Source organism: Cygnus atratus, chromosome 8, assembly GCF_013377495.2.
Source record: "Cygnus atratus isolate AKBS03 ecotype Queensland, Australia chromosome 8, CAtr_DNAZoo_HiC_assembly, whole genome shotgun sequence".
Classification (NCBI taxonomy): Eukaryota; Metazoa; Chordata; class Aves; order Anseriformes; family Anatidae; genus Cygnus; species Cygnus atratus.
In genome coordinates, this window is record NC_066369.1 from 10,026,785 (window position 1) to 10,050,430 (window position 23,646).

A 23,646-nucleotide genomic window follows, 5' to 3' on the forward strand; every position below is an offset into this window, starting at 1 on the left:
AGATGCTTTTGGGTTACACTAACACACTCTGCAGTTCCGTACAGTTGTTAATTAATACAATACTGTATTAGTTCTTCTTACAGTCTTACTATTAACACTCCATGAAATCCCATTAGCTCTGCATATGGTGCCAGACTTGTTCTGAATGTGGGAAAGAAAGAAATTTACAGTGGTATGAATAATAAAGAGATGCTTTCAAGTGGTTTCCACTGCGAACATTTTGAAAAAATATTTTCCAGAAAGTGGATTGTGGGGCAATCTTTTCAAAAATTTCAATGCAAACATGCATATATGTCATCTACATTTTTCCCTGGAGTGTGAAAACCCTTATGCACCACTATTGTTCTATTGCAGAAACAGAAGGAAGATAAAGTAGTCATTAAAAAGGAAAGGAAAGAAAAATTACCAGGTTGTCTCATTGTCCTAACTGACTGAAAAGCAAAAAAATAAAAAATAAAAATTTGCATAGCTGATGCCAATGAATGGATAGAACTTTCCTTACATTTTAGATATAAATATTTTTAAAGTACAGATAGTGATGACAGTCAAAAGTTGGGTTAGGTTTTCCAGCAGTTATTATTATGAATATCCTGCTTCAGTGATCTGACAGATCCTTCTTAACTTCCAAGAAAATTTAAGTGCCATAGTAAAAAACAGGCTTATTTCTTAACCCCTCATAGAGAGCACTCTAAAATGTATTAGCCACTACAGAAACTTCAGACCTAATTATTTTCTATTAGTTGAGTTTTGTCATAGCATTGACTCTTCAATGAAAGAGAAATCTCACAAGGAGCTGTTAGAAAGGTTTTTAAAAACAGAGGGTATGATGAAACAGGCAGGATTTAGAAGCAGACTATTCCCTGGAGAAGCTGGCTCAATTTTTATTCTCCCCTGATCCTGCCCTACAGTAACAGCAGTAGCAGTGCATGGTTAGTAGGATTCCAGCAGATGCTTTTCTTCCCCTTTCTCCTCCCCAGTCCTGTGGTTCATTCATAGTCCAGTATCTGCCATCACATTATGCAGTCAGGAATGGCCAGGGCTTTTCTGCATGGCCAGCATCCAGACAGGGACACACTGCTCAGGGAATCCCTCCTGCCTCTCCTCTCGTAGGATGGTGAGTCCGCTCATTTCAATGAGGCTGTGGAGGATGTTGAGGTCTCGGATCACACTACTATCCAGACAATCCAGGATACAGCCCTCCCTGGCTACATTGTCCTTGAGAATGATAACACCATTATCCTTCAAGCCGTTCTGGCACCGGATGAGAAACTTCAGGAGATCTTTATCTGTCAGATAGCCTACAGATGAAAAGATGGAAAACAGATCACTATTAACCATTCAAACAGACTCCCCCTGTGCACATCAGAATGGTGCCTAGATCTGATTCTTCATGTCCTAATTACTGATCTTTAGGAAAAGATCTAGATCTGCCAGGTTTCATTATGAAAACCTGGGCAAATCAATGAGATCAACAGTTACAAGCTCAAATCAATATTTATGATCCATATTAGTAGTAGCAACAGATGTGGACAGAAGTCAGTGGCAATAGTGCAGAAAATACTGGGTGCTGAAGGGTTCTTTAATCTGGTGGTTAAAGTCATAATAAGAATCAGTGGCAGGAAGCTGGAGCCAAACAAATTCAAACTGGAAATAAATGACAACTGTTTTAACAGTGTAAGTAATTACCAATTGGAAACTACCAACAGAAGTGGTGGATTTACCACCTCTTGAAGTCCTCAAATCAAGCGTGGTTGACTTTCTCAAGATACGTTTTAATTGAACACAAACTACTCGCTCAGTACAAGGGTAAAGCAATGAAATATAACAGCTTGTAATATAGAATAGGTCAAATTAGATAATCTAACAGTCCCTTCTGGCTTTTTGTGCTACAAATCTCTGTAACTTCATGTAACATTATGTGCCCATCAAAGAAGCTCTGGATTAAAGATCCAATGAGGAATGCAAGACCTAACAAACTGTCAAATAAACATATTGTCTTCATATTGCTCCATACTGTTGTGATTTCTGCATATACCATATGTGTTTAAAAACAGGAATTTTTTAATATGTTATTGAGATTGTGTTTTGCATCTCCGTTCTCAAAGATCACTTCTGTTGAGATCAGTAGAGTGGGGCTCAAAGAAGAGCAAAATGAGAACCTCACATGTGAAACCTATCTAAAATGAATTAACAAGGGCAGGTGGTCAGAAACTGAATTAAAAACTTGAAAAAGTTGATTGTATTTTCTAGTCAAAATATTTAGTTTTCTTCATCGTAGATCTAAACTTTTATAAATGGAAGTTGCCATTTCAAAACCACGTTTTGATATAGAATGTCATTTTTTTTAAACGACTTCACTCTCCCCAAAAAAAGAGAAAGAAAAAAGACACAAAGCCCAAAGCTGAATACCTTCAAAGCTGAAGGAAAATGGTAATTTCAGTACGAAATGTAAACTTACATTTGTATTTCTTCATAAAGTAACAGCCAGGGCTCATATAGTTATGTATATGTAAGACAAATCAAGATTGCATAGGCAAGATTCATTGAAGCATTTGGCCACCTAATTTGGAATTTAATGTTCTCTTAACCTAGCTTTTAGCCTAGTTTCCCTCCAAAATGAGATCTTCATTGTGTTGCTATCTGCCAGTCTGTCCTGCCCCGCTACCCCAAAAAGTGTGGAGCTTGTTGGCATATTTCAGTCAAATTCAAGATAGTGGTGGAAGCTTGATTAATACTGAAGATTACTATATAGTTAATTGCAATTTATGGCTGAAGGGAGGAAGGAGAATCAGCCCTCCATTTCTACAAAAGAAGAGGCATATGCTGCCTTTGTCAGCTGATCAGCACAGCCCCAACAAGTCTTCACTCGTTCTGTCTCATGTTGACTGGGATTTGTTCAAGAGATGACACAGGAGCTAGGTTTACTGTAATGGTTGATTGATTATTCAAAAAGAATAGAAATGCAAAGGAAAATTAAGTTGTTCTGAAGCAATTTGTTTGTATAGCAATAGAGGAAAGACCTGTTCTAAGACCAGTTTCATTACTGTTTAAGACTACATGTAGAGGACAAATTAAGTGCTCCTGAATAAAACCATCTCCTGTGCTGATCTCTCTGCCTTTGTCTTTTGCCTAACAAGAAACTATTTCTGGGGTTTTGGTGAGGAGAAGTTGTTCAGGACTCCTATTGTGCTTTAGAATAACGAATCCTGCCAGCTGAAATTGCACAAGGGACACTTAGGTCCAATGATGAGGAGAAAACCTTTCTGGAAGGACTGCTAGGCACTGCAGCAGGTTTTCCAGAAAAATTACGAATTCTTCAGCAGTAAAGATTTTAAGGAACAGCTTGGGAAAAAACCTGCCAAAAATGGTATTTCTGACTGATTGGGACAGGAGAATAAAAAGTTGACTTTTCAGGTCACCTTCAATTCACTTCTGTAGTTGCATGACTATTCCGTTTGCTTATGGGCTTACAACACTTTTCACTCAAGGATCTCTGCACACTTTACAAAAGTAATTAATTCCCATATCATTGCTGTAAGTAGGAGGGAAAAAAAAAAGAATCTTTTCTGGGGGGAGGTGAGGAGCATAGCCCACACTGTCTAACTGCCTCTTTGCTGCTATTAATGCTCCAGTGCATTCACTGGGGTGGCTGCAGGAGAAGTAGCAGGTATTTGTTATATGGGGTGGTGGTGTTGGATGACACAGCTAACTGAACCTGTTGGATAAGCATCAGTGCATGTAAAAGATACAATCATCCAGTTTATAGCTTTTGATGATTTCACCATGGTGTGGTTTTTTTTAATTATTTTTTTATTTATTTCAGGTTGTTTCCTGAAATAAACCCCAGGTCTCAATAAACAATCATCAGATTCAGAAATCCCTCCGAGAACACCAGCAGGAAGGAGAGATTTCCACTGGCAGAGGCTAAGAAAGGACCAAAGGGGATATCCCTGAAGGGCCACTTAGCCTAACGAGTTCTGTGTGTGAGGGGTATCATGCCAGTGTTTCCCACAAGATCTTTGCTGGAAACCATCCCACGGGATGCCAAAACATGATGCAGAAGTGGTGAAACCTGTGTGGAAAATGGCTTTCTGCAAAGAACCAAAGGAAACCATCCTTAAATGAAGGCAGTATCAATCTTGTAAGCACAGAAACCCAACAACCTGTCCTACCTTCAAATGCTTGCACTGCCCCACCCACAAAACGGGTGAGATCTCTCAAAAAGGCTCATGTTTCTTGTTAAATTGCATGGCACAAGGTGAGAAATCATTACGGGTATCTCCCTGGCAGTCTGCAGTACCCAATGGCCCATGAAAAACACATGTGCAAAGGGGTGTCCAAAATCTGCCAAGATTCAAGACACCAACAATGAGGTCTCACATGCTGTATATCCTCACAGCCAAGCTTGATCCTTACACATTGGTACTGCCACAGTGCTAGTCTTTCTCCCACCACATGCCAGATGTGGAGGTGTTGACAGACCACTTCTCACATATGAGGCCAACGCTCTGTATCTGTCTGCAGCAGTAGTAGGTAAGAAGGAGGATTCCTGCTCAATATATAAGGCCTATCTATAAGGCATACTCCACAGCTGCACCTTAGCATGCAAGCTGCTCCCAAGTATGTGTACCTTCCTCCACTATCTGACATGAAAAAAGCAACTTGATCTGTACCCACTGTTCATGTGGCTAGGGAGAACTCTCAGAAGTCTCTTGTGAGATTTTAAAGGAAGCAGGAGTGTTCCTGGGATGGCAGGGTACTGTGGCAAGCTTTAGGAGATACGGACTGCGAGGACTGCCTGACTCCCCAGGAAGGCTACAGGAGTGCAGCAGTTTCAGATTTATTTATTTATTTTCCTATTTGCTTGTCCTGGCTGCTATGGGACCAGGTACTGGAACTGACTGAGTGCAAAACTAGCCCTGTGCCTCCAGCACTGGTCAGTTCTGGCCTGGCGTTATCAAAGACTTGAGAACCTCCTTTTACAGCTGCACCATTCTTTTAACATTAATTTTAGCACAGGCTGTGTAGTTCTCTGAGATGCTGAGCTGGATGAATCATGCTGAACTAACCTGAAACCCACTGAATCCAGATGACATCATATCTTTGTGGGGCTGGAGTGAATTCCTGGAGGCTTTTGCAATAATACATCTCTACTCTGTCCTCCTTGCCCTGCAGGTAGTTCGGGACCTCAGCCAGAAAATTCTCCATCATATCCACCAGTTCCACGCTCTTGAAAACTGGTAGCAGGACATGCTTGCTGATCCGACCTATCCCAGAGCCGCAGTCCAGGGCGCGGTTGGTGCCGGCTTTCCCCACCCCCTGTGGAACACAAGAAAATCATTTGAAATCTGAAAACTGAAAGATCATAGCAACCGTGTTACCAGCTATGGCCTTTTGTCCTAGTGTCTTGTCTTCTTATTTGTTCAGGACTTTTGCAAGATTGATAAAAACCTGCATTAGTATCAATACACCTCTGGGTGGCTATGGGGCTGCTACATTTCCAGAGAATGTCTTGATGCATTTTTCCTCCATAATCATTTCCCCAGCTGAGAGCAAAGCCCAGAGACATGCAGAACCTCACGTTGAGTGTCCAAGCCAGGAGAAGGAGGGAGTGAAGACAGACCTCCCCTCGTGCTCACCTGGATTCCCTCCCTGCCCGACTCCTATGAGCCAACACTGTCTGCACCAGGTTCTCCTCCCCAGCATCCAACACCCCAGATCTCCAGCAGCCACTGCTCATTTGGAGCTGCAAAACATGAAGGCTGCATTTGATGGGACTTCTTCATTGCAGCTCCGCATTTAGTGCTGTACAGTAGGTTTTTGCTTGGTGTATGAAGAGACATAATCTTTCACAAGTTCCTAGGTTTCTCAGAAGATCCACTGGTCTCTGTAAAGTTTTTTGCAACGTCATCTGTCATGTATTTGTATGTCACAGCCAACTACATGACTAGGTAAGTCTCATTGTATTCTGAGCCCAGTGAAGGCCTAATGAAAAAAACAAGAATATACCAAATACTGCATGCAAGAAGTAACTTCTGTAGCACAGAATGCCTAAGGTGTCCATCGACATCTCTGCAGATGCATAGTGTCCTTGAGATCCAAGTGTGTTTTCCAAAATAAGTTGGATCTGACCAAAGATCATGGAGTTTTAGGTAACTTATCACAAAACAAAAGTTTGGACTGGAGCATATAAAGAATTTCTTTTTTTTTTTAGACAAAGAAACAAGCAAGATGATTGATTAGCTTCTGCTTAAGTATTCCTTTTTTTCTTCCTAAATATCGTCTCTGGATAGAGATCAGACAAGAAAAATTGTTGCACAGAGGATATGTCTTTGAGAAAATAATGAGTCACTGTAAAAGGACCTTTATAATGAAAGCTGTATTTTACCCCTGAAGCTTCCATTCTAGCTATAAAAAGGCTCTTAAGAGCCTGCTGCAGTTCTGTAAAACAGAAATTTTAAGTCTGTACAGTCACCGACTGTGGGACTGGAGCTCCCCTGGCCAAAGTTATCTGTTAAACAAATATATTAAAAACAAATGTAAACACCTTTTCCCTGTCTCTGGAACTGAGCATTGAAGCAAAAGCTATGAGCCAAAGTCCCTGCTGCACCTTTGCTGCTCTTATAGGAAATAAGCCCAGGAAGAGTCCAGCTCTTCCTGCTTATTTGGGAGACCCCCTCTGTAATGACCAAGCATAAATCACGTAACTCACTGTTTTTCTGGCCTTGCTTCAGTGGGTAATTCAGTAGATTATTAAGGTCAAAGGACAGTACTGTCAATGACATGACTATGAATAGCCCAACTCAGCATCTGGTTACACAGAGTAACTGTAGAAAGAGCACAAGGACCTCAATCTCACTGGTCTCTGGGGCTGCTGGTCACAATTTGTATACCTAGGAAGATTAGGAAGATTAATCTCCTGATGTGTGCAGGAGTCCACAAGCCTTCCACCCTATCCGACTCTGGAGAATACCTGTTTGTAGTTAGCCAGAAAATGTGAGCTATTCTTCATTCCCAGGCTGGGCTTAGGAGCATGTGGCTTTTACTGAAGACCAGACTGAGCTGTAACAAGCAGTTCATGAAAGGAGAAGGAACAGTGCATTAGATCTTCACAAGGTGGGTTTCTGTACTGTTTGCTGGCAGGTAAATACAGGCTTATGCTGATGAGATTAAGTAAAATGCTTGAAGAGAGCTGGTGAGAAAACAGGGATCATTTACCAAAAAGCTAATAGAATTAGATAAAAAGCCATTCAACTTCTTTGACTTTGTATATCAGAGAACCTACAGTCACAGTACCTTACTAAAAACAGGGAATTCATTTCCCATGATGTGTCACAACAAGGACCTCTGATGTCACATCTCCATTTGCCATCAAGAAAAGGGAAAGGAAACACTCATGGGAGATGAAGCTTGACCCCATGCTTCACTGACAGGGAGCAAGAGCACCAGGCAGTCAGATGAGAAGCCCTGCAAAGCACCACAGCTCCATTTATAATGAAAATGTTGACATAATTCCATGTTCAGCTAATATATTTTCAGTTTGGGAGTGCTCAGATCTTTGACAGGGTATTAACATTTTCTTTGGAAGGCAAGCATTTTCCCAAAAGCCTAATTGAGTTGAAAACTGGACTTCTTATTTAAAATAATAGTGTATGTGAAAATTTTAAGCCAGAGCAGGCTTCAGAATTTAAGATTGACTGCTTCTCTTTTTACTTGCTTCCTGTTACTCAGAATCACTATCACTGAGGTCATGTACACACCCAGAAGTTCTGCTGTAAAGCTGTATAGGGCACTCACAAAGCTCCTTAGAAATAAAGAGTTGTGGCATATGTTCATGATGCTACTACTTCAGGTGTTGAAAGGGCAGGAAGGCAGTCTAGATGTGTAGGGGAAACAAAAGAAATCAGAGTTCAAGAAATAGTTAAAAAACACAGTGGCTTTCTTTCTAAGTAAATAAAAAACCTTTTTCAATCAAGTATCTTCCATCTCCCTGATCAAACAGAAGAAAAATCACTTTCCAGAAGCTTTTCATTCAGAAAGTCCCTCATAAGGCAGCTGAACTTAGGGCAAGACAGGGCAGCAAGGAACGAAGGGTTTGGGGGCAGAAGGGGAGCTATAAGAACAATATAATCCCCATCTGTACTGCCTCACACACCTAAGCTCTCAATTTTTCCTTAATTAATGGTTTATTTGTTTTCTTTGCTTCCTTTTTTAACAGATTACCTCTGGATTAGGGTCTGGAAAACACAGTGTCTGTGTGGACATCAAGGCTTGAACTGGTGTGAATACATTGCCGTAAATACGCGTTGGTATAGCTCTGCTGATAACCTTTCAAGTATGACTGTACCTAAGACAACCTATAGCTTGTCTGTATAGCACTGTTGGCTCAAGTTCTCGCTCAGATGTTGCTCTTGGTTTGAGTTCTGCCCACACACACATAAAACCTCTTAACTTGAGCACAGTGGCACTTTTAACTCAGTTTGAATCGCCTGGGCTGGAGACAGGTTAAAATATAAGTGAAGCCCTTAGTTTTCTATTGCCTTGTTGTAATTCCTTCCATGTGCCCAGGCAAGATAAATTCTCCCATGGTAAAGAAATCTGTAGCTCAGTTTACAGTGGTGCTAAGAATCATGCTAAGAAATGCCATACATGAAGGTATGCAACATCAGTCATGGAAGGGAAATGTCACTGTGTGGCATTTCCACACCAGCCAAACTAACTCAGGAAGGGTAATTTGAGTGGAACTGGGCAACTGTTTTTTAAGGAGCACTAGTTTTGCCAGAAAATAAAGTTTTGGAAGAATAAAACTCTCTGTGAAATTGATACTTCAAATCTAGAGAATAGTTCTAGCCAAAAAAACATGGGAAAGAATGTTGAAAATGTCAAGATACTTCTTTTTGACGACTTTCAAGGAAAAAAAATAACTTGTCAACTTTTCATTTCTAAACAGCATTTTTCATTTTGGAACTGACTTATATCTTGAAAACAAAGGGAAAAGTTTTTTTCAGAGGGTAAAACAATCAAAAAATAAATGAAATACGTTCAGTTGATCTGAAACTAATTTTCCTATTTTCTGTTTCTGTTAAATTTCTCTGTAAAAAAAAGAAAGCATAGTTTATCTTAGGGTGAAGCAAATTGGTTTTTTTCTACTTTGATTGCCTTATTGGAAAAAAAAAATATCCATGGAGCCATAAACTTGGGAAGACATAGCTCAAATTAGCTGTAGAGTAAGGTCACTACTACAGAAAGCCAGTAAATATCTGTATCTGCTTGAGTAGGATTCAAATTGCAGTAGTAAGAAAGGAAAATAAACCATAAGTAAATAACCAATTGACTGTATCTCAATAGAGGACAGGCTTTAAGAAACTAAATCAGAACTAGCAAAACATGCAGATTCCTTTCTCTTCCTTTTTTTTTTTTTTTTTTCTTGTTTGATCCTGGCCATTCAGAGTATCCTTTCTATCCCTGGCTAATAATAGGAGCAGGAACTCTGCTCTGGAGTATTTTGTACCTGTCATCACACCTGATGCATTGGGTATGAGTTCTCTTTGGCCTGTGAAACTCTGCTACAGACTGTACTTCTTTCCTTTTTGGGGAGAAAGTTTTAACAGTGTGGTGCAAACTGTCTGTTCAGGAAACTGAATCTATATGATGTCTAGGAAGCGTGAAATCTTTCCCTGAACACAGGCTTATGCATCACTTGAATTCCACAAACGTCCTTAAAACAAGACTTAAGTAACATGTAAGGGATATGCCTTGGGCTGGCTCTGGGCTCACAAGTTGCATTTCTTTTTTTTTTTTTTTCCTGAAAATGCCATGTTACTATCAGGTTCATCTGCCTTTCTGTATTTACTTTACATTTTCTTATTTTGTAAAAAGCCTAATAGAGCGAGGCCTTCAAATGTTGGTAAACCATTAATACAAAACACTGTCATTAGAAATAACGTATTTTTTCACTTAGGTAATCGCAGTTTGCAATTACCTGAAAACACAGTGCCCCCAAAGCCTCTGTCAGGTACAGTAAACTTTTTCATCAGCTGCCCTTCACTGCTATATAGGATGTTTATCTATTGTTAAACCACACCTCATTTTCCATCCCACTTCATTTAAACTGTGCCCTTTTGAAACACAACATCTAATTAACTTATTGAGTTTTTTTTTCCACAATAGATCATTAAGGCTAAAAAAAAGGTCATCTGGCTATGCCAAGTTTGTACATTTGAGTAGAAAATGAAGGATCTGTGGTAGTGTTATATAGAACTAGTAATTTTGTGAGCAGGACAATTTAGGAAATTTGGTTCCCTGTAGGTTTGTGAGTTCTTTAGCATCTAATACTGTTGTTGAGCTAATTTAGCAGGCTTTTTATCCCTGGGAAGAGCAAGAGGCAGTCAGAAAACCATTGGACCACACTTTAAAAAAATGTACAGATTCCTAAAGATACATTTAGGCATCAGTGGGATTTTCTGAAACCCAAGTGCCAGTGATACTGCTATTGTACGTGCTTTTAAAATCCTACTTGGCATCTCTTTGCATCTCAGGTCAAACCAGACCTCTAAGATCTTTACAGACCTTTGGAGATCTGCCTACAAAGTCCACAGTGATACTACAATGGTCAAGAATAATATATTTTTCCTAATGGGTAGCTTATTCTATATACTGCTAACACTGGGAGGGGAAGGAGGGTTGGTTTTTCTTGCAGCATTCTCAGAAAAAAAATCTATAAATAGGCAAAACAGAAGCTTGGCATTTAGTCTCAGTTACTTTCCCAAATAGACTGCAGGAATTTGCACAGACGATCATGAAAAGTCCCAGTCCTACACTGAAAATTAATCTCCCACCCAAGCTATAGGAAGTCCTTGCACAATCCTCTTTGCAAGCTTCAGAGTGTGAGAAAGGGATGCAAAACAGGTAAATAATGACATACAGCCAGGCAAAATGTGTATTCACGATGATGCGTGATCTGGCAGGATGCATGTAAATTATATGTTCCTAGCCCCCATCACAGTCAGTTACGACGTGCGCTTCATGCATATCAAATGCAACATATGGTGCCATTTACAATAGCTGTGACTGGGCACACTGCATGTCATTTATGACACACACCACCACTGTCTCTTGCAGAAGATGGGATTAAATGACTCACCCCAACAAACTTCCTGAGAAATTCCCTGGAGGATTCAACGTCTATATTGGAGAGCTCAATGTAGTCTCCCATCATGCCCTCTTCTGTGGCTGGTACCTCCTGGTAGAAGTGTTTGGCCCTGGCGTAGAACTGCATCTCCCCATTGATAACTTGACTTGTTAAAGCGTAAAGTTTCACTGTAGGCAGATAAATCATTGTTTTATTGTTAATGACAGATATTTCTGGGTTAGTTTTATTGTTCTGGAGGCATGGTGGTGAAGAGCTACGAATCTAAGGTGAGCCTCCATATCAGCAAACCTCTGTTTCAAAAGCAAAGGTAGAAGGAAGGGTGTTGGATTTAATCCTGCAAGGCTTTGAAAGGACACAGCACCTCTTGGGCACATTCAGTGCCTCCCAGGCTCAGACCTCGTTTGTCATTACACAGTACAATTTCCCATCAGTGAAAAATCATTTCAGTTTGAAGATGAACATTCATGCCAAAGAGAGAAATGGGGTTGGTTTTCTCCCAGAATTGCTGTGGGCAGAGTTTATTGCTGTACAGAATCCACACTTCTGCTGTCACAAACCTAACCGCTCCTTACGGCCTGCACATTTCCATACACGCTTTCTAGCCATTGACAGCTGCGCGGAGAGAGTATCACAAGAGTGCAGATGAATGAGACACTTGCTCTCGTTTATTTTTAGTGATACTGTACAGTCTGGGGCACTGCAAGTAAACTGAACCCAAGAGCAGATGGTACTCTCAGGCCTAGAAGACTATACAGGGAGGAAGATAATTTAGAAGAGAGAGTCCTAGATTTTCTTCCGTCATAGATCAAGGAGCAAAATAATAAAGCTCCTGTGTGCAGAGGCTTGGATATTTCTTTTCAGTGCTTGGCTATTTGCTGGTAATAAACAGCAACCATTTATTTGAGGCTGTTTTATTAGAACCTGTGAGTTCTGTTGGCTAAAGGCTTATTTTCCCCCATTCTCTGAAGAACTGAGATCTATGTGCTGCATCTGTTTCTTTTCTCTACTTGTTGTGTATTGACATATCAAACGTAGTTATGTTTCATGGCTCAAAAGTTGGGACGGAGGCAGGCCAGAAACAGTTTGGAAACCAGCAACTCTTGCTGTCCCCCTCACATACAGGTGCACGGGCATTTTCCTGCGTGTATGACAAGGAGCTGTTCCCAGCCAGGCCTTCCAACAAAACCACGACTACAAGCCTGGGGTGAAAGCCAAGCAATAAGGAGGGATGGAGTCACGCTGGGAATGTCTTCGTGAGCACCACTTCACAGTGTGAACCCAGCCCTGCTGCAGATTTCAGCGTGCTCAAGGAACTGGAAGCAAGCAAGCAGCAAACACGTTTCTGTTAAGGGCAGTGGGAAGGGGGACCTCCCTGCAGGCTGAGCAAACAGGACAAGGGAGCAGGACTTAGTTGCTGCTCAACGTTTGCCTTCTGTGGGCTGAATCTTTAAAACTGCTGCTGGTAACGCTGGCAAGGCTCTGAACAGGCCATGCCTTGCTTACCCCGCTGGGAGCAGGAACTATGCCCTCCACTCAGAGGATGAGAGTTAGGCCAGAGACCCCGAACATAAGCCTGAAATGAGGGCAAGCAAGCTCAGCAGGGAATGATAAGTGTGTGCCTGCCCATCCTCAGCAGGAGAATGACATTTTGGAGGCAAATGATGGGGGACAAAGGAAGTAGAATGGAGAATAATTACCACCAAGGACCACTCAGAACAGAATAGTGCTATTGGGTTACACACCAGCAGCATGCCCGGCATATCCTTCATCCAACAAAAGCAGCATTACCAGCCCCTCTTGTCATCACCTGCTTAAGTCAACTGCCGAACGGATACTATTAAAGCTTTAATCCATTACACATTTATGTTATGCCTGAGAAATTTATACCACAAGAAGCACTGAGCCCAGCAAGGGTCAAACCTGGGAGTTTTACACACTCCGCTGATTATATTCACATTCTCAGAAGAAACCATTTAGCTGCAGAAATTAATATGAAAGGGGCAGCAGCCAATCCCCAGCACAACTTGGCCAGGGTGGCTCCCAGAGCCTGGGAAATAAAGGCTCCATTGGTGGTAGGGATTCTTCCGGTAAATGATCTCCATCCTCCCTCGGGAGCGGCACCAGCTTATTTTCTCTGGGTCTTTTTTTCTCCATTTCAGATGCCAGCCTGCCTGGTGAACAGAACTGAATCCCTGGATGCTGCTTTACAAGATCTTCCCTATGAGAGCCCAGTGATGATTTCTAGGGTTTGTTTAATGGAACTATCAAGGGACTGTGATTTATCCCGTTCCGCTAGACTGAAGGGAAATGCATTTACAGGCTGTCTGCACACTGGGACAGGGTGTTGCAGGCAGCTGGCAGCACGAATGACAAATATTCAGGGTCCTTCTACTCAATACATGAGCCTGACCCGAGGCAACACATGGAGACGATATGCTGCTCGGGATATCAGATCTGTAGTGTGTGCTCTCAGATTTCTCACTCAGAACCAGTGTCAGACTCGCAGAATGCCTGCCGGGACTCGCATGCATACACCAGCTGACTTCTGCTCCTCCCTGACCAGCTGGGGCCCCAGAGCCCTGCCTTATGTGCTGGCATCTGAAACCACCTCTGGTCTGAACATCCACAGGGTTTTCTCTACACAGCGAACTTTGCAAAGATCTTTTTGTGCAAGTGTCCCCTCTGAGGGCATGCAAGGACACCGGCTAAAAGGGTGGCACTGTACCCAAAGCCTCCTCCTGCAGAGCCACAGAATCTCGCTCCTGGAGTGTGCAATCTACACAGATGATTTCCACCTCTCGCTCCCTCAGTGTTTCTCCTCCCTCTCATGAATTTGCATCGCTGCCAACTTTCCCAACCCACAACCCAATTTTCCAGACACAACCAATCAACCTCACCTCTGATCTGCCTCGCAGCTGTGCCTGGCATGCAGGCTTGAGCAGCAGGACCAGAGGGAGCAGGAGGTTTGCCAGCTTGCAGGAATCTACCGCAAAAGAGAAGTGCGAGGAGACACATGTCCTTGGTGGCAGTTAGTGTTGCAGCTCTGCTCCAGCACACCTCCCCCTCATCACAGGACCTGTCTAGCCAGAGGCATCTTCCCATTCCGCGACCCACGTGGGACTATCTCCTGCATCAGGAAATGAAATACTTGTGAGGTCTGTTACTGACACAGCCTGATTTCAATGTACTCTGCAAAGCAGGGCACAGGCAGGACAGGATGATGGAGCCTGTAAGTCTCACACAGATTGGGGCGGGGGGGCAGCTTTCACAAAGTTTGCAGTGTTAACTTAGGTGCCTTGTAATGTTTCGTGTTAGGAATGTGTTTCTAGTAAAGCGAGAAGAAACTTTTTATCATGGCATACAGCCTCTCAGCTGAACCTGCTGGCAAGACCCTCGAGCAGTGAAGGCTAAAATGAACCCACTGGAAAGGAGGCTGAGAGCAGAAAGTGGCTCCTAAAGGTCACCCGCAGTCATGAGGTGTTAGCAATTTTCAGTTGCTGCAGACGTGGTCTGGATGCTGAGTGGTGACCTAGATCTGAATGCCAGCCCCTGGACTAGACAGAGAACATCTACCTAAGCCCTTTTTCCCTGTAAAGTCCAAAAATGCTATCTCCATTTTTTTGATGGATCACCTCAAAATTTTGTTTCCCTTTTCTGCTCTAAAGCTCTAGAGAAATGGGACCCCATAATACACAGGATTGGGCACAATCCCAACCTGCAGTACAGGTTCTTGGTTGCAGGGTTTGCTCAGCTAAATTTCCCTGGCAGAAGTAAATGTTGCAAATAATTTTTTTGAAGTTTTTATTTGTGAACATTATTTTGTGGCTCCAACTGCTTTCTGCAAGATATTGAACTAACTCCAGTTTGGCTGGGTATTCCCTTTTAAATGCAACATCTGCTTTGTGCATCAGCTGAAAAATAGTTAGTTACTCTGGGTGCAGAGTAGAATTCACCTCTCTACTATGGTCCGAGAACCATTTAAACTCTGTTTTATAGAGGATGAACATCAGCCCACCCCCAAAGCAGATTTTGCTTAGACACGTGCCTCACATACTGAAATATTTGGCTCTGTGGACTGATCATCTGAGTTTTCCACTGCAGATCTCACCCCCCTGGCACCAAGTCCCACAGCCCACGTAAACACATGCACTATTTCCAAAATCTGAGTAGCTTCATTAAAGTCCACTGGGCTTAGGGGCATTCACACATTTAAGTACGCTGTTGGATCAGGGCCTAAAGTTACTCATGTCTTTTATTTATAAATGTTACCCCAGCCTGTAAAAATGACATGTTTCTCTTAACAGGCTGTGATACCAGATATGCTCAGCTCATAGGTAAACATGCCTAAGTGCTCCCCCACTGAACCTAGGAACAGAGGGGTGGGGGAGTGTGGAGTTTGCATGGCTTTAAGTAAACTTTGTACCTTGCCGACTCTTGATTGCAAGGAAGGTTTCAATGTGAGGCCTGATTTCAGTGTAATTATTCATGCGTAGGGTTAAGCACACGCGTAAGTACCCTGCTAGGTCAGAGTCTTGGTGTTGTAGTAGTGGTTTAATTCTGTTTACACAGAGATATCTGGATCTAGCCGTGAAGTTCAGTTCATTTCTGGTCAGTTCCTCTCTGAACTGAACTGGAAAATGACATTCTGCAGAGATGTTCGGACCTGCCACATTCTTTCCTCTCCATCACAGAGAGCACAGGATCACAGGATAGTCTGGATTAGAAGGCACCTGAAGAGGTCGCTAGTCCAAACTTCTGCTCAAAGCAGGGACAGAAATGCGGTTGGATGAGGTTCCTCTGGACTTTACTCAGCTCAGTCTTGAAAGCCTGCAGTGATGCAGAATTGTATAACCTCCCCGGGCAACCTTTTCCAAGGCCTGACTGTCCACACACAAAGATTTTTCCTTACAGCCAGTCTGAACTTCTCTAGCTTCAATTTATGCCCACTGTCTCTTGTCCTCCACCTCACACCACTGTGAAGAGCTTGGCTATTCAGGTCACTGATAAAGATGTTAAATAGGACAGTTCCCCATGAATTCCACTGACCTCGAGATTGAACATGACATATTGCCATGACTTTCTCAGCCCAACCACCCGACCATTTCTTAACCATCTGAGTGTCCACCCATCCAGACCATGACATGCATACTGTGGACTCACAGTACATTTTCCATGGGGTCCAACTGATTTGGTTATGCTGGCAATAAAGTGGAAAACTTTAGAGAAGTTCTAATAATGACTCAGAGCATGAAAAACCTGGCAGAGGGACTCTTCAGTCTGACAGGTAAACATTTTGCAAAGTTTGTTGGCTAGGAATGGAAATTCAAATAAAATTCAGACCAAAAATGAAATATAGTTTTAAAAGAGTGAAGTAATTAGGCCTGGTAACAGCTTAATTATGTACTGATGAATTCTCAGTCATTTGCAGCTCTTAAACCAAGTTATTTTTGTCTTCATAAATATATACTGTAAGCCAGTCATATGTTATAAGCATGATCCAGGTACTTTTATGTGAAATTCAAAGCTAGATGTTCATAACAGTACCTTCTAGTCATAAAATGATCTACCAGTACTTACACTAGCAGTTACATTGTAGGAAATCCTGCTCAGTTTCTAATATGTTGTGTTTATTTTCAAAACAAATGAAAGAATAACATTGTCATAGACTTCTTGAGATTACATCGACCTATAATTAACTTTCCTTCCTTTCCATCTTTCCTTCCTTTCCATCGTTCATAGCTACCTACCACTAGGGACAGGAGTATTTACCTTCCACGTTTCATTTTAGATAGCTGAAGATACTGCTGTATGTGAAAAGCCACATCAAAATACTATGAAAACATGGAAATACTTCTTCTCTTTACAGACTCGTGAATTCTAGCACCTTGAGCAGAGTTCTTACTGGGGTCTGTACAATCTTACAGAGTTGGGTAATCCGCTTGCCTACGTGGATCTTTCAATCAGGAAGGAACCCTCAAGAATTCACTCTGAAGCACAGTTTAGTAGGTCGGACAGACACAGCCCTTCCGTCTTAAATTACTACAGTTCTAACATTGAGAGGAAGCTGAATAATTCTGCTTAAAAAGTAATATGGTAACATAATAAAGCTTCAAGTCAAATCTACTTTTTAGGTATACTGTCCTGGGAAAATTCTGATTCTTATTCAAGGTCAAAGTTTCATAAGAAATGAACATTCTTTTCCTGCAAGTAAAAAAAAAATCTTGGCATCCTGTACTTTTCACTGAAATTAGGCTATAAACAAATGTTTTTGAAGCATATTCCTCCCAGATAACTGTGGGCTAGACAGCCTGCTGCAGAGATCTGGATTACAGCCTCTTGATAAAAAAAACTTAAAAAGCATTACCTTGCAAGCACTTGTCCAAAGCAATCCATATGACAAAGCTAAGGACACACCAAGAAACAACGCAACAGGTATCGGGCAACAGAAAGTACAGCCTGTCAGCTCTGCTACTCCGGGATTTGTCCTTCCAAGTTCCAAATAGGTCAATTCATGTTTTACTTAAATGGTGAGAAGAAAGGGTGCCATCACCCAGAAACTAAACTTTCCTTCACTCTTGTGTTTTTTTTCCTTGCCCTTCTTTACGAATCTGTGGAGTATTCAGGTTAAACAACAGGGTACTGAGTTAAAGGGAGAGAGAGAGTAACAAATAGTGTAGCTAGTACTATAGGCTCCCTAGCAGGGCTTCTCGAAACTACTATTTTTGTCATTAACGTGTCTGCACCCTGCCATCTAACATGACACATCCTTCCGGACGTGGTCACACACGCACACATGCTCCTGCCCACGTTACTCACCCAGGGGAAGCTTTTCCAGCAGATAAAGGTAACTCTGAAAGAAGTCATTCTGGATTGCCTTATGCAAGTCAAAGGACATGCTGTGGCGACAGAGTTCTTCATCTGTTTTGTGCCAGCGTGACTTGAAAGCCAAATGTGCTCCTTTATATGCCATGATGAAGACGTTTTTCGCAAGGGTAGACGGTTGTTGTGCCTGGTGCTTCCTGAAGGACATGTCCTTCCAAAGAGACAGAGGCAGCGTCATTTAAACTGTGGCACTGTGCTGTCATTCTATATTGGGGTGTGTGTGTCTAGAGCAGCGCAGGGGGCGGAGGCGGGCGAGAGCGGATTAAGAAATGCTGGCTGTTGGCACTTCCTCAGAGTAATCTCTGGAGTGTCGCCCTCCGAAACAAGCAGGTGCTGGAAAGCGATAAAAAACTCAACCAGGAAATAGCTTAGCCAGGGTAAAAGTATATCTACTCCAAAAAAGAGTGGCTTTAATTCAGTTACGTTTTTCTTTCCCTAATCTATTCAGCCTTCACTTCAAAGAAACTGAGATACTATCCAGGGTCTCCCATCTCCCTCTTTAATCTCACAGGGCAATTTTGTTTCTCTGTCTCTCCCTCAGTATTTGTTTCTCAGTCTGGGGGGGGGGCAAGAGGAAGGCCAGAAGACCAGAACATGGGCATACCTTTGTACAAATTGTGTGCCCTAGTAAATTGTGATAATTGCACGCAATGAGAAAACAATACGTTCAACTTCATGCTTTGCTGCTGTGTATGGCAAGACAAGCTCTTCTCTACACACTGTAGGGTCTGCCCGGGGTTATTTAAGCTGTTTAAATGGTACAGAGTATCTCATCTGCAGAGGCTGGCTGGAAGAAATTGCTGTCTGGGAGCAGCCAGAGAAGGGTAAGAGCTTTTGTTTTAGCTAACAAAATGCATGGAAGAACGAAAGGAGATAAACTGCCTATTAATAAACTTGGACAAATACATTAGCTGGAAAAGAGGGGGAGGTTCAGGCTATTACAACAGCAAAATTCTGGAAGAGATAGAGTAGGGTCAAAAGCTGAAATGCTTTTAGGAGGGAGAATGGTAAGCTGCTGAAGGGAGCTGTGTGCCGTAAGTACATCACATCCCAGAGCAGGATCAGGCCCTCAGCAAGCGACAAGGACAGAAACGTACTGCTTCAAAATCTTTTTCGTCACTCAGCAGCTCGGGCACTCGCTGTGGTACAGATTCACAACTGCTGAGCTGCGAAGGTACCTGGCAAGGTACCTCTGGGGGCTTTGTGCCGATGGCACTGACCTCCACACGTTGTGCCTGGGAGTCTGACCTGCCTGGTCAGCGCTGTGAACCAACTCAGTTGCCAGAAATGTGTAAGAAGGGAGGCAGAAACATGCAGCTGAGGATGGGGTGGGGAGAGTGGAATCATGGCAGGGGTTAGAACAACTCTGGGGCCACTGCACCAAAGCCTGAGACCTCCATTGAACAGAGAGCTACATTCTTCACCCCTCCTTAGAAACTTCATCCATCCCTTGAAATAACTCAGACTCAATTTTTCTTCCGTGCTACAATCTAGCAGAGAAGCATAAGGCTCTCTCCAACTGTTTTTGATATATCTGGGCCCAGACACAATCCTGGTTTATCTCCTGGTTTTCTCACAAATCTGGCCCTTTCTTTTTGCTTATCTATTTCCAGCCACTTGCCAGTTAGTGCGCCAGGACCTGATGTCTCAAGACAGCATGTGAATGCTTCGGAAAGACGTTGCACAAGCTCACTTTGTCACCGACAAAAGACACCCCTAGGAACTCACGGCCCACCTGCTCCGCATTTGACATCGTGCTTCACATTTGTCAAGGCTCTGGTTTTGGCAATGTCCATTGTGTAGCACAGTGACCTCTCTGCTTAGACACAGAAAAGACTCCAAGCATGAAACCTAAGCCGTGGTGTCTCCTAGTGGAGTCGAGTGCTAGGACAGCACGGTTGAGTGTGCTGGGACCACAGCCTCAGGGCTCCTCATAGCTTTGATACTCACGGGGTCACTGAACGAGGTTCACTGGATTGCTTCTTTACACAGAGTGTTGGTTTTAACCGTTTTTGTCCCACTCAAAAAGAGTGAAGATCCATGGAAGGCTGCATAAACACTCATTATATTCATTCTTTTTGCATGTAATCAAGACTAAATCCCTGTTCAAAATAGCTTTATAATCTAAGAATTACTAATGGAAGCACATCGAGTCCTCAGATGCTAGGGCAGCTGAGTAGGTGAATCACAACAGCACCAGGACTTTTAAAGCACTTTCAAAGCAATTCCTATTGCTGTCAAAGGTTAGACAGAAACAGATTTATGCCCAGAAGTGGCCTATGAAAAATGCCACAGAAGTTGCATTTTTTTTTCAAAAAGTGGATGCCGTATTTTCTGCCTATTTGTCAGCAGCAGCATCTCAATGTCTTCTGCTAAGAACTACTCACAACTCTGCTTGCTTCACACTGCCTCCTAACTCCTCGTTTTCAGCAGGATTGGTACTGATCTACCTAGAAGCTGCAAACAGTTCGTGCACTAATATATAGCCTATATCTCCATTAACAAGAACAGTGGGGATTGAGTATGGGTACAGTGGCACCCACACTACTTGTAGCGTCACTGCTGAAATGTGAGTCAGCCCTCTTCCCAACTTCAGCTTCCTTTCCCAAATGGCCATTTGACCCTTTCTGAAGTTTTCTGAGGCAGACAAGCCTACCTTTTTTTAGGTAGTTGCGACTCTTGAAGAGTCTGGACTTCTGGGTGAACTAAAATAACAGTAGACACAGCCATAATGCATGACAGTCATTGCCTTAAACAGCTTCTTGTCTAAAATAAGAATGTGTTTGTATTTAAGAGAGTAAACAAATAGTTCCTCCATCTGTCTTCTGCCTCCTCCCTGTGAGATCAGGCAGCCCAAGGACATCAGGTTTATCACAGACTAAAATGAAGGATCAGCTAGAGTGGCTCCTAGCTAGAGTTAAAATACCTGCGGCTGATCTCTGCCTGAGGGTAGCAGGTTTAAAGCAAGGTATCAGATGGCTTATGATGAGTCACTGCAAGATCCAAAGCAGATCTGCTTGTTGGAGCGTCAGGGAGAGCTTGAACTTACTTTTATACTAGTAGGCAACTGCCTCTGCAGATCCGAGCTATACTTGCTACTTCTGAAACACATCAGCTGCACAGAAGAGAAAAAGGGAAACATGTGCACTAGCTCCACATATCATGCAGGTCACAAAGGGTCAATTTGGCCTTTAAATTACTGTGTTCTGCTTACAAAACACCTGGTATGCAATGTGATTTCCACACGGACAGGCCATCAGGATCGCTGTAAGATGTCTCTTTATCTTAAAAAGGCATCTATATTAATTCTTCTCCCTTGTGCTCACGCCTGGCATACGATGTCAGCAATAAATGCGGTTAAAACGAGTAATTTTTGTTTTATCTTTGACAACAAGTTTTTAAAAGTTCCTGAAAACCACAGGATCATGTTGATAGAAGAGGCAGAGGCAGAGAGCACACGTGCAGCTATGAGGGCAGTGAAGAACAGCTGCAGGTTGGACGGCAGGTGGTAACCTTTATAACCGACTTTGCTGCAGCCAGAAAAGCAACTGCCTGTATTTAGCTGCAACTGCAGCTCCAGCCGCTTATTCAGTGCAACAGTGGATGCCAGTGCCTGGGTGCCGAGCTGGGAAATAGCAATATGACAATGAATGAACGAATTGTCTGACTTGTTAAAGTCCAGAACTCTTAGTCACAATCCTCACCCACCTAAACTCCACTCATGGGTCCAATTAGACTCAGCGATCTTCAGATGTATTGCTGTGAAAATAATTACTTTTTCAGTTGAGTGCGGAATTGAGAAAAAACAGCGTTTTGGGTAGATGAGAAACTGAAATATTTCTCGTCTCAGACGAATAAAAAAATCCTGTGTCAGGCCAAACAAAATGTTTTGTTTTGTTTGCAGGGTTACTTCCCTTCTACTTCTTTGTTTATTTGTAATTAAATTTAGGTAAATGTGGTTTCAGTGTACCATTTACAAGTGCAAACAATAATGTTGTTGTCACCAGTAGACCAGTCAGTCTCGCAAAATCACTCTGTGGCAAAAGGACACAAGGAAATGCAGAGCAAAACAGGTCCTTGGGCAAAGACCCAATCCCTGGGATAAGACTTCTGATCTCTCATGAGAAATCCTCTCTTTGAACCACATTTCCAAAGCAGAGTTCACTGCCTGTAGGTCAGGATGACTCACGCCCTTCGGGGCATATCCTGCACAATTCCCGTGCCCTTTCGCGGGTACAGTCACAGCAGCAATCTGTTATCATTTATGCAATTGGAATTTAGCAATCTGGAATTCCATCTAAAGCAACAAAACGCAGCATGTGAGCCCTATGGGTAAAGACATTATAATTCATGGAAATGAAATTGGCCAGAGCTTTATCCCTATGGAGGGAATACAGAGTTCTTGCCTTCAAATCCTTCTAGCTCTGGAGCCAACACTAAAGTACGTTTTTAAGGGAGCGAGTGAAGCCAGTCTTAGGTAGGAGTGGGAGCCTGCCTCATGATGTCTCAAGCACAGCGACAGTCACAGTGGGGCCCTGATTTGGAGATCCATAAACAGTATGCTAACGCAAATAGCGATATTTGGGGAAGACTCCTGCATGCTTTGGCTGGGAGGATTTTATTTGGTTCTGGTTAGGGACTCTCAGTAGTGCTGGGGCTGGAGGGAAGGAAGGGCAGGGCTCCTGACGAAACTGCAGCGGGGGCTGCTCTGTTGTTCTTGATAAGAAGCATGACAGCTGTGCCCACAACATCTGGTTTTTATTGAACCCTAGTGAGAGTTCCTTGCTGAGTCTCTTCCACCCCATATGTGGTGGTTTAATTGATGGAGCCTGAGAAGGTTTTAGGTCCAGCGTGGAATGCCGCCTTTCACTGTGATATGTGACTCCAGATACAGTAAGGGCTGGGCTGCTTAGAGTCATCTTTTAAAAGCATTTCTTCTCAATATTGTATTTTGTATATATTGCCCTCTGTTGGCTCGAGTGCATGATAAAGCTCCTTCTCTAGGTGAAAGCTAACAAAAACCTCCTTCTGGGTGAGTGGCAGGGCTTGTGGGTTTGGAAAATGCAGGATCAAGTTAGCTGCAGCCCTGCGTGTGCGTGCGTGCACAGCTCACATCCCCCATGGCTCTGCGTTTAAGAATGCAGGCACAGCTCTTTAACCAAGGAGGAAGGAGGCCTGGAGACTGGCTGTCTCGGCCACTGTGGACTGCACATGAGAAGGGAGTTTTAAGGAGTGACCGGAGGGTATAGTGGTTTGGTAAGCCAGGATAAAGAGGATGTTGCACGCTCAGGAAACAGTACAAAAATCAACAGAGAAAAGCCTGTGGGAGAACTGGGCAAGTGGGAGATAAGCTAGACAATTTCTTTCAGCGCTGGCACATAACTGCCAGAAACACTTTGGTAAAAGGTCTCTCAGAGAGGCTTTATTTTCAATTCCTAAGCAAAAGAAAGATGGCAAACCACACCATCAAAGCTCCTCCTGCACACAGCACTGCCAGAAAAACATGCCTCTCCCACTTCCTTCTCAGTTGGATCCTTCCGACCTAAGGCTTAACACTGACCCATCTGCTCAGACCAAAAAGCATCTCGCCTGGTTAGCTTGTCTCAAATGCC

At 42.9% G+C, this 23,646-nt stretch overlaps 1 protein-coding gene across 1 annotated transcript; it reads right to left on the reverse strand.

Moving 5' to 3' along the window:
* Window positions 1-970: 970 nt before the first annotated feature.
* Window positions 971-18,122, reverse strand: NTMT2 (N-terminal Xaa-Pro-Lys N-methyltransferase 2). The gene is made up of 4 exons (XM_035537688.1): window positions 17,969-18,122; window positions 11,144-11,319; window positions 5,070-5,319; window positions 971-1,298 (listed from the first exon to the last, which is right to left on the reverse strand). The coding sequence occupies exons 1-4, from the start codon at window positions 18,120-18,122 to the stop codon at window positions 1,024-1,026; spliced, it is 855 nt and encodes a 284-aa protein (XP_035393581.1). The 3' UTR covers window positions 971-1,023.
* Window positions 18,123-23,646: the final 5,524 nt, after the last annotated feature.

Coding starts and splice junctions, on each gene's coding strand:
- NTMT2 (XM_035537688.1), bottom strand. CDS start 18,122: ATGGCATATAAAGGAGCACATTTGGCTTTCAAGTCACGCTGGCACAAA. Junction 11,320..17,968: donor GCTGGAAAAGCTTCCCCTGG/GTGAGTAACGTG, acceptor ATCTGCCTACAG/TGAAACTTTACGCTTTAACA. Junction 5,320..11,143: donor TTCTCAGGAAGTTTGTTGGG/GTGAGTCATTTA, acceptor TGTGTTCCACAG/GGGGTGGGGAAAGCCGGCAC.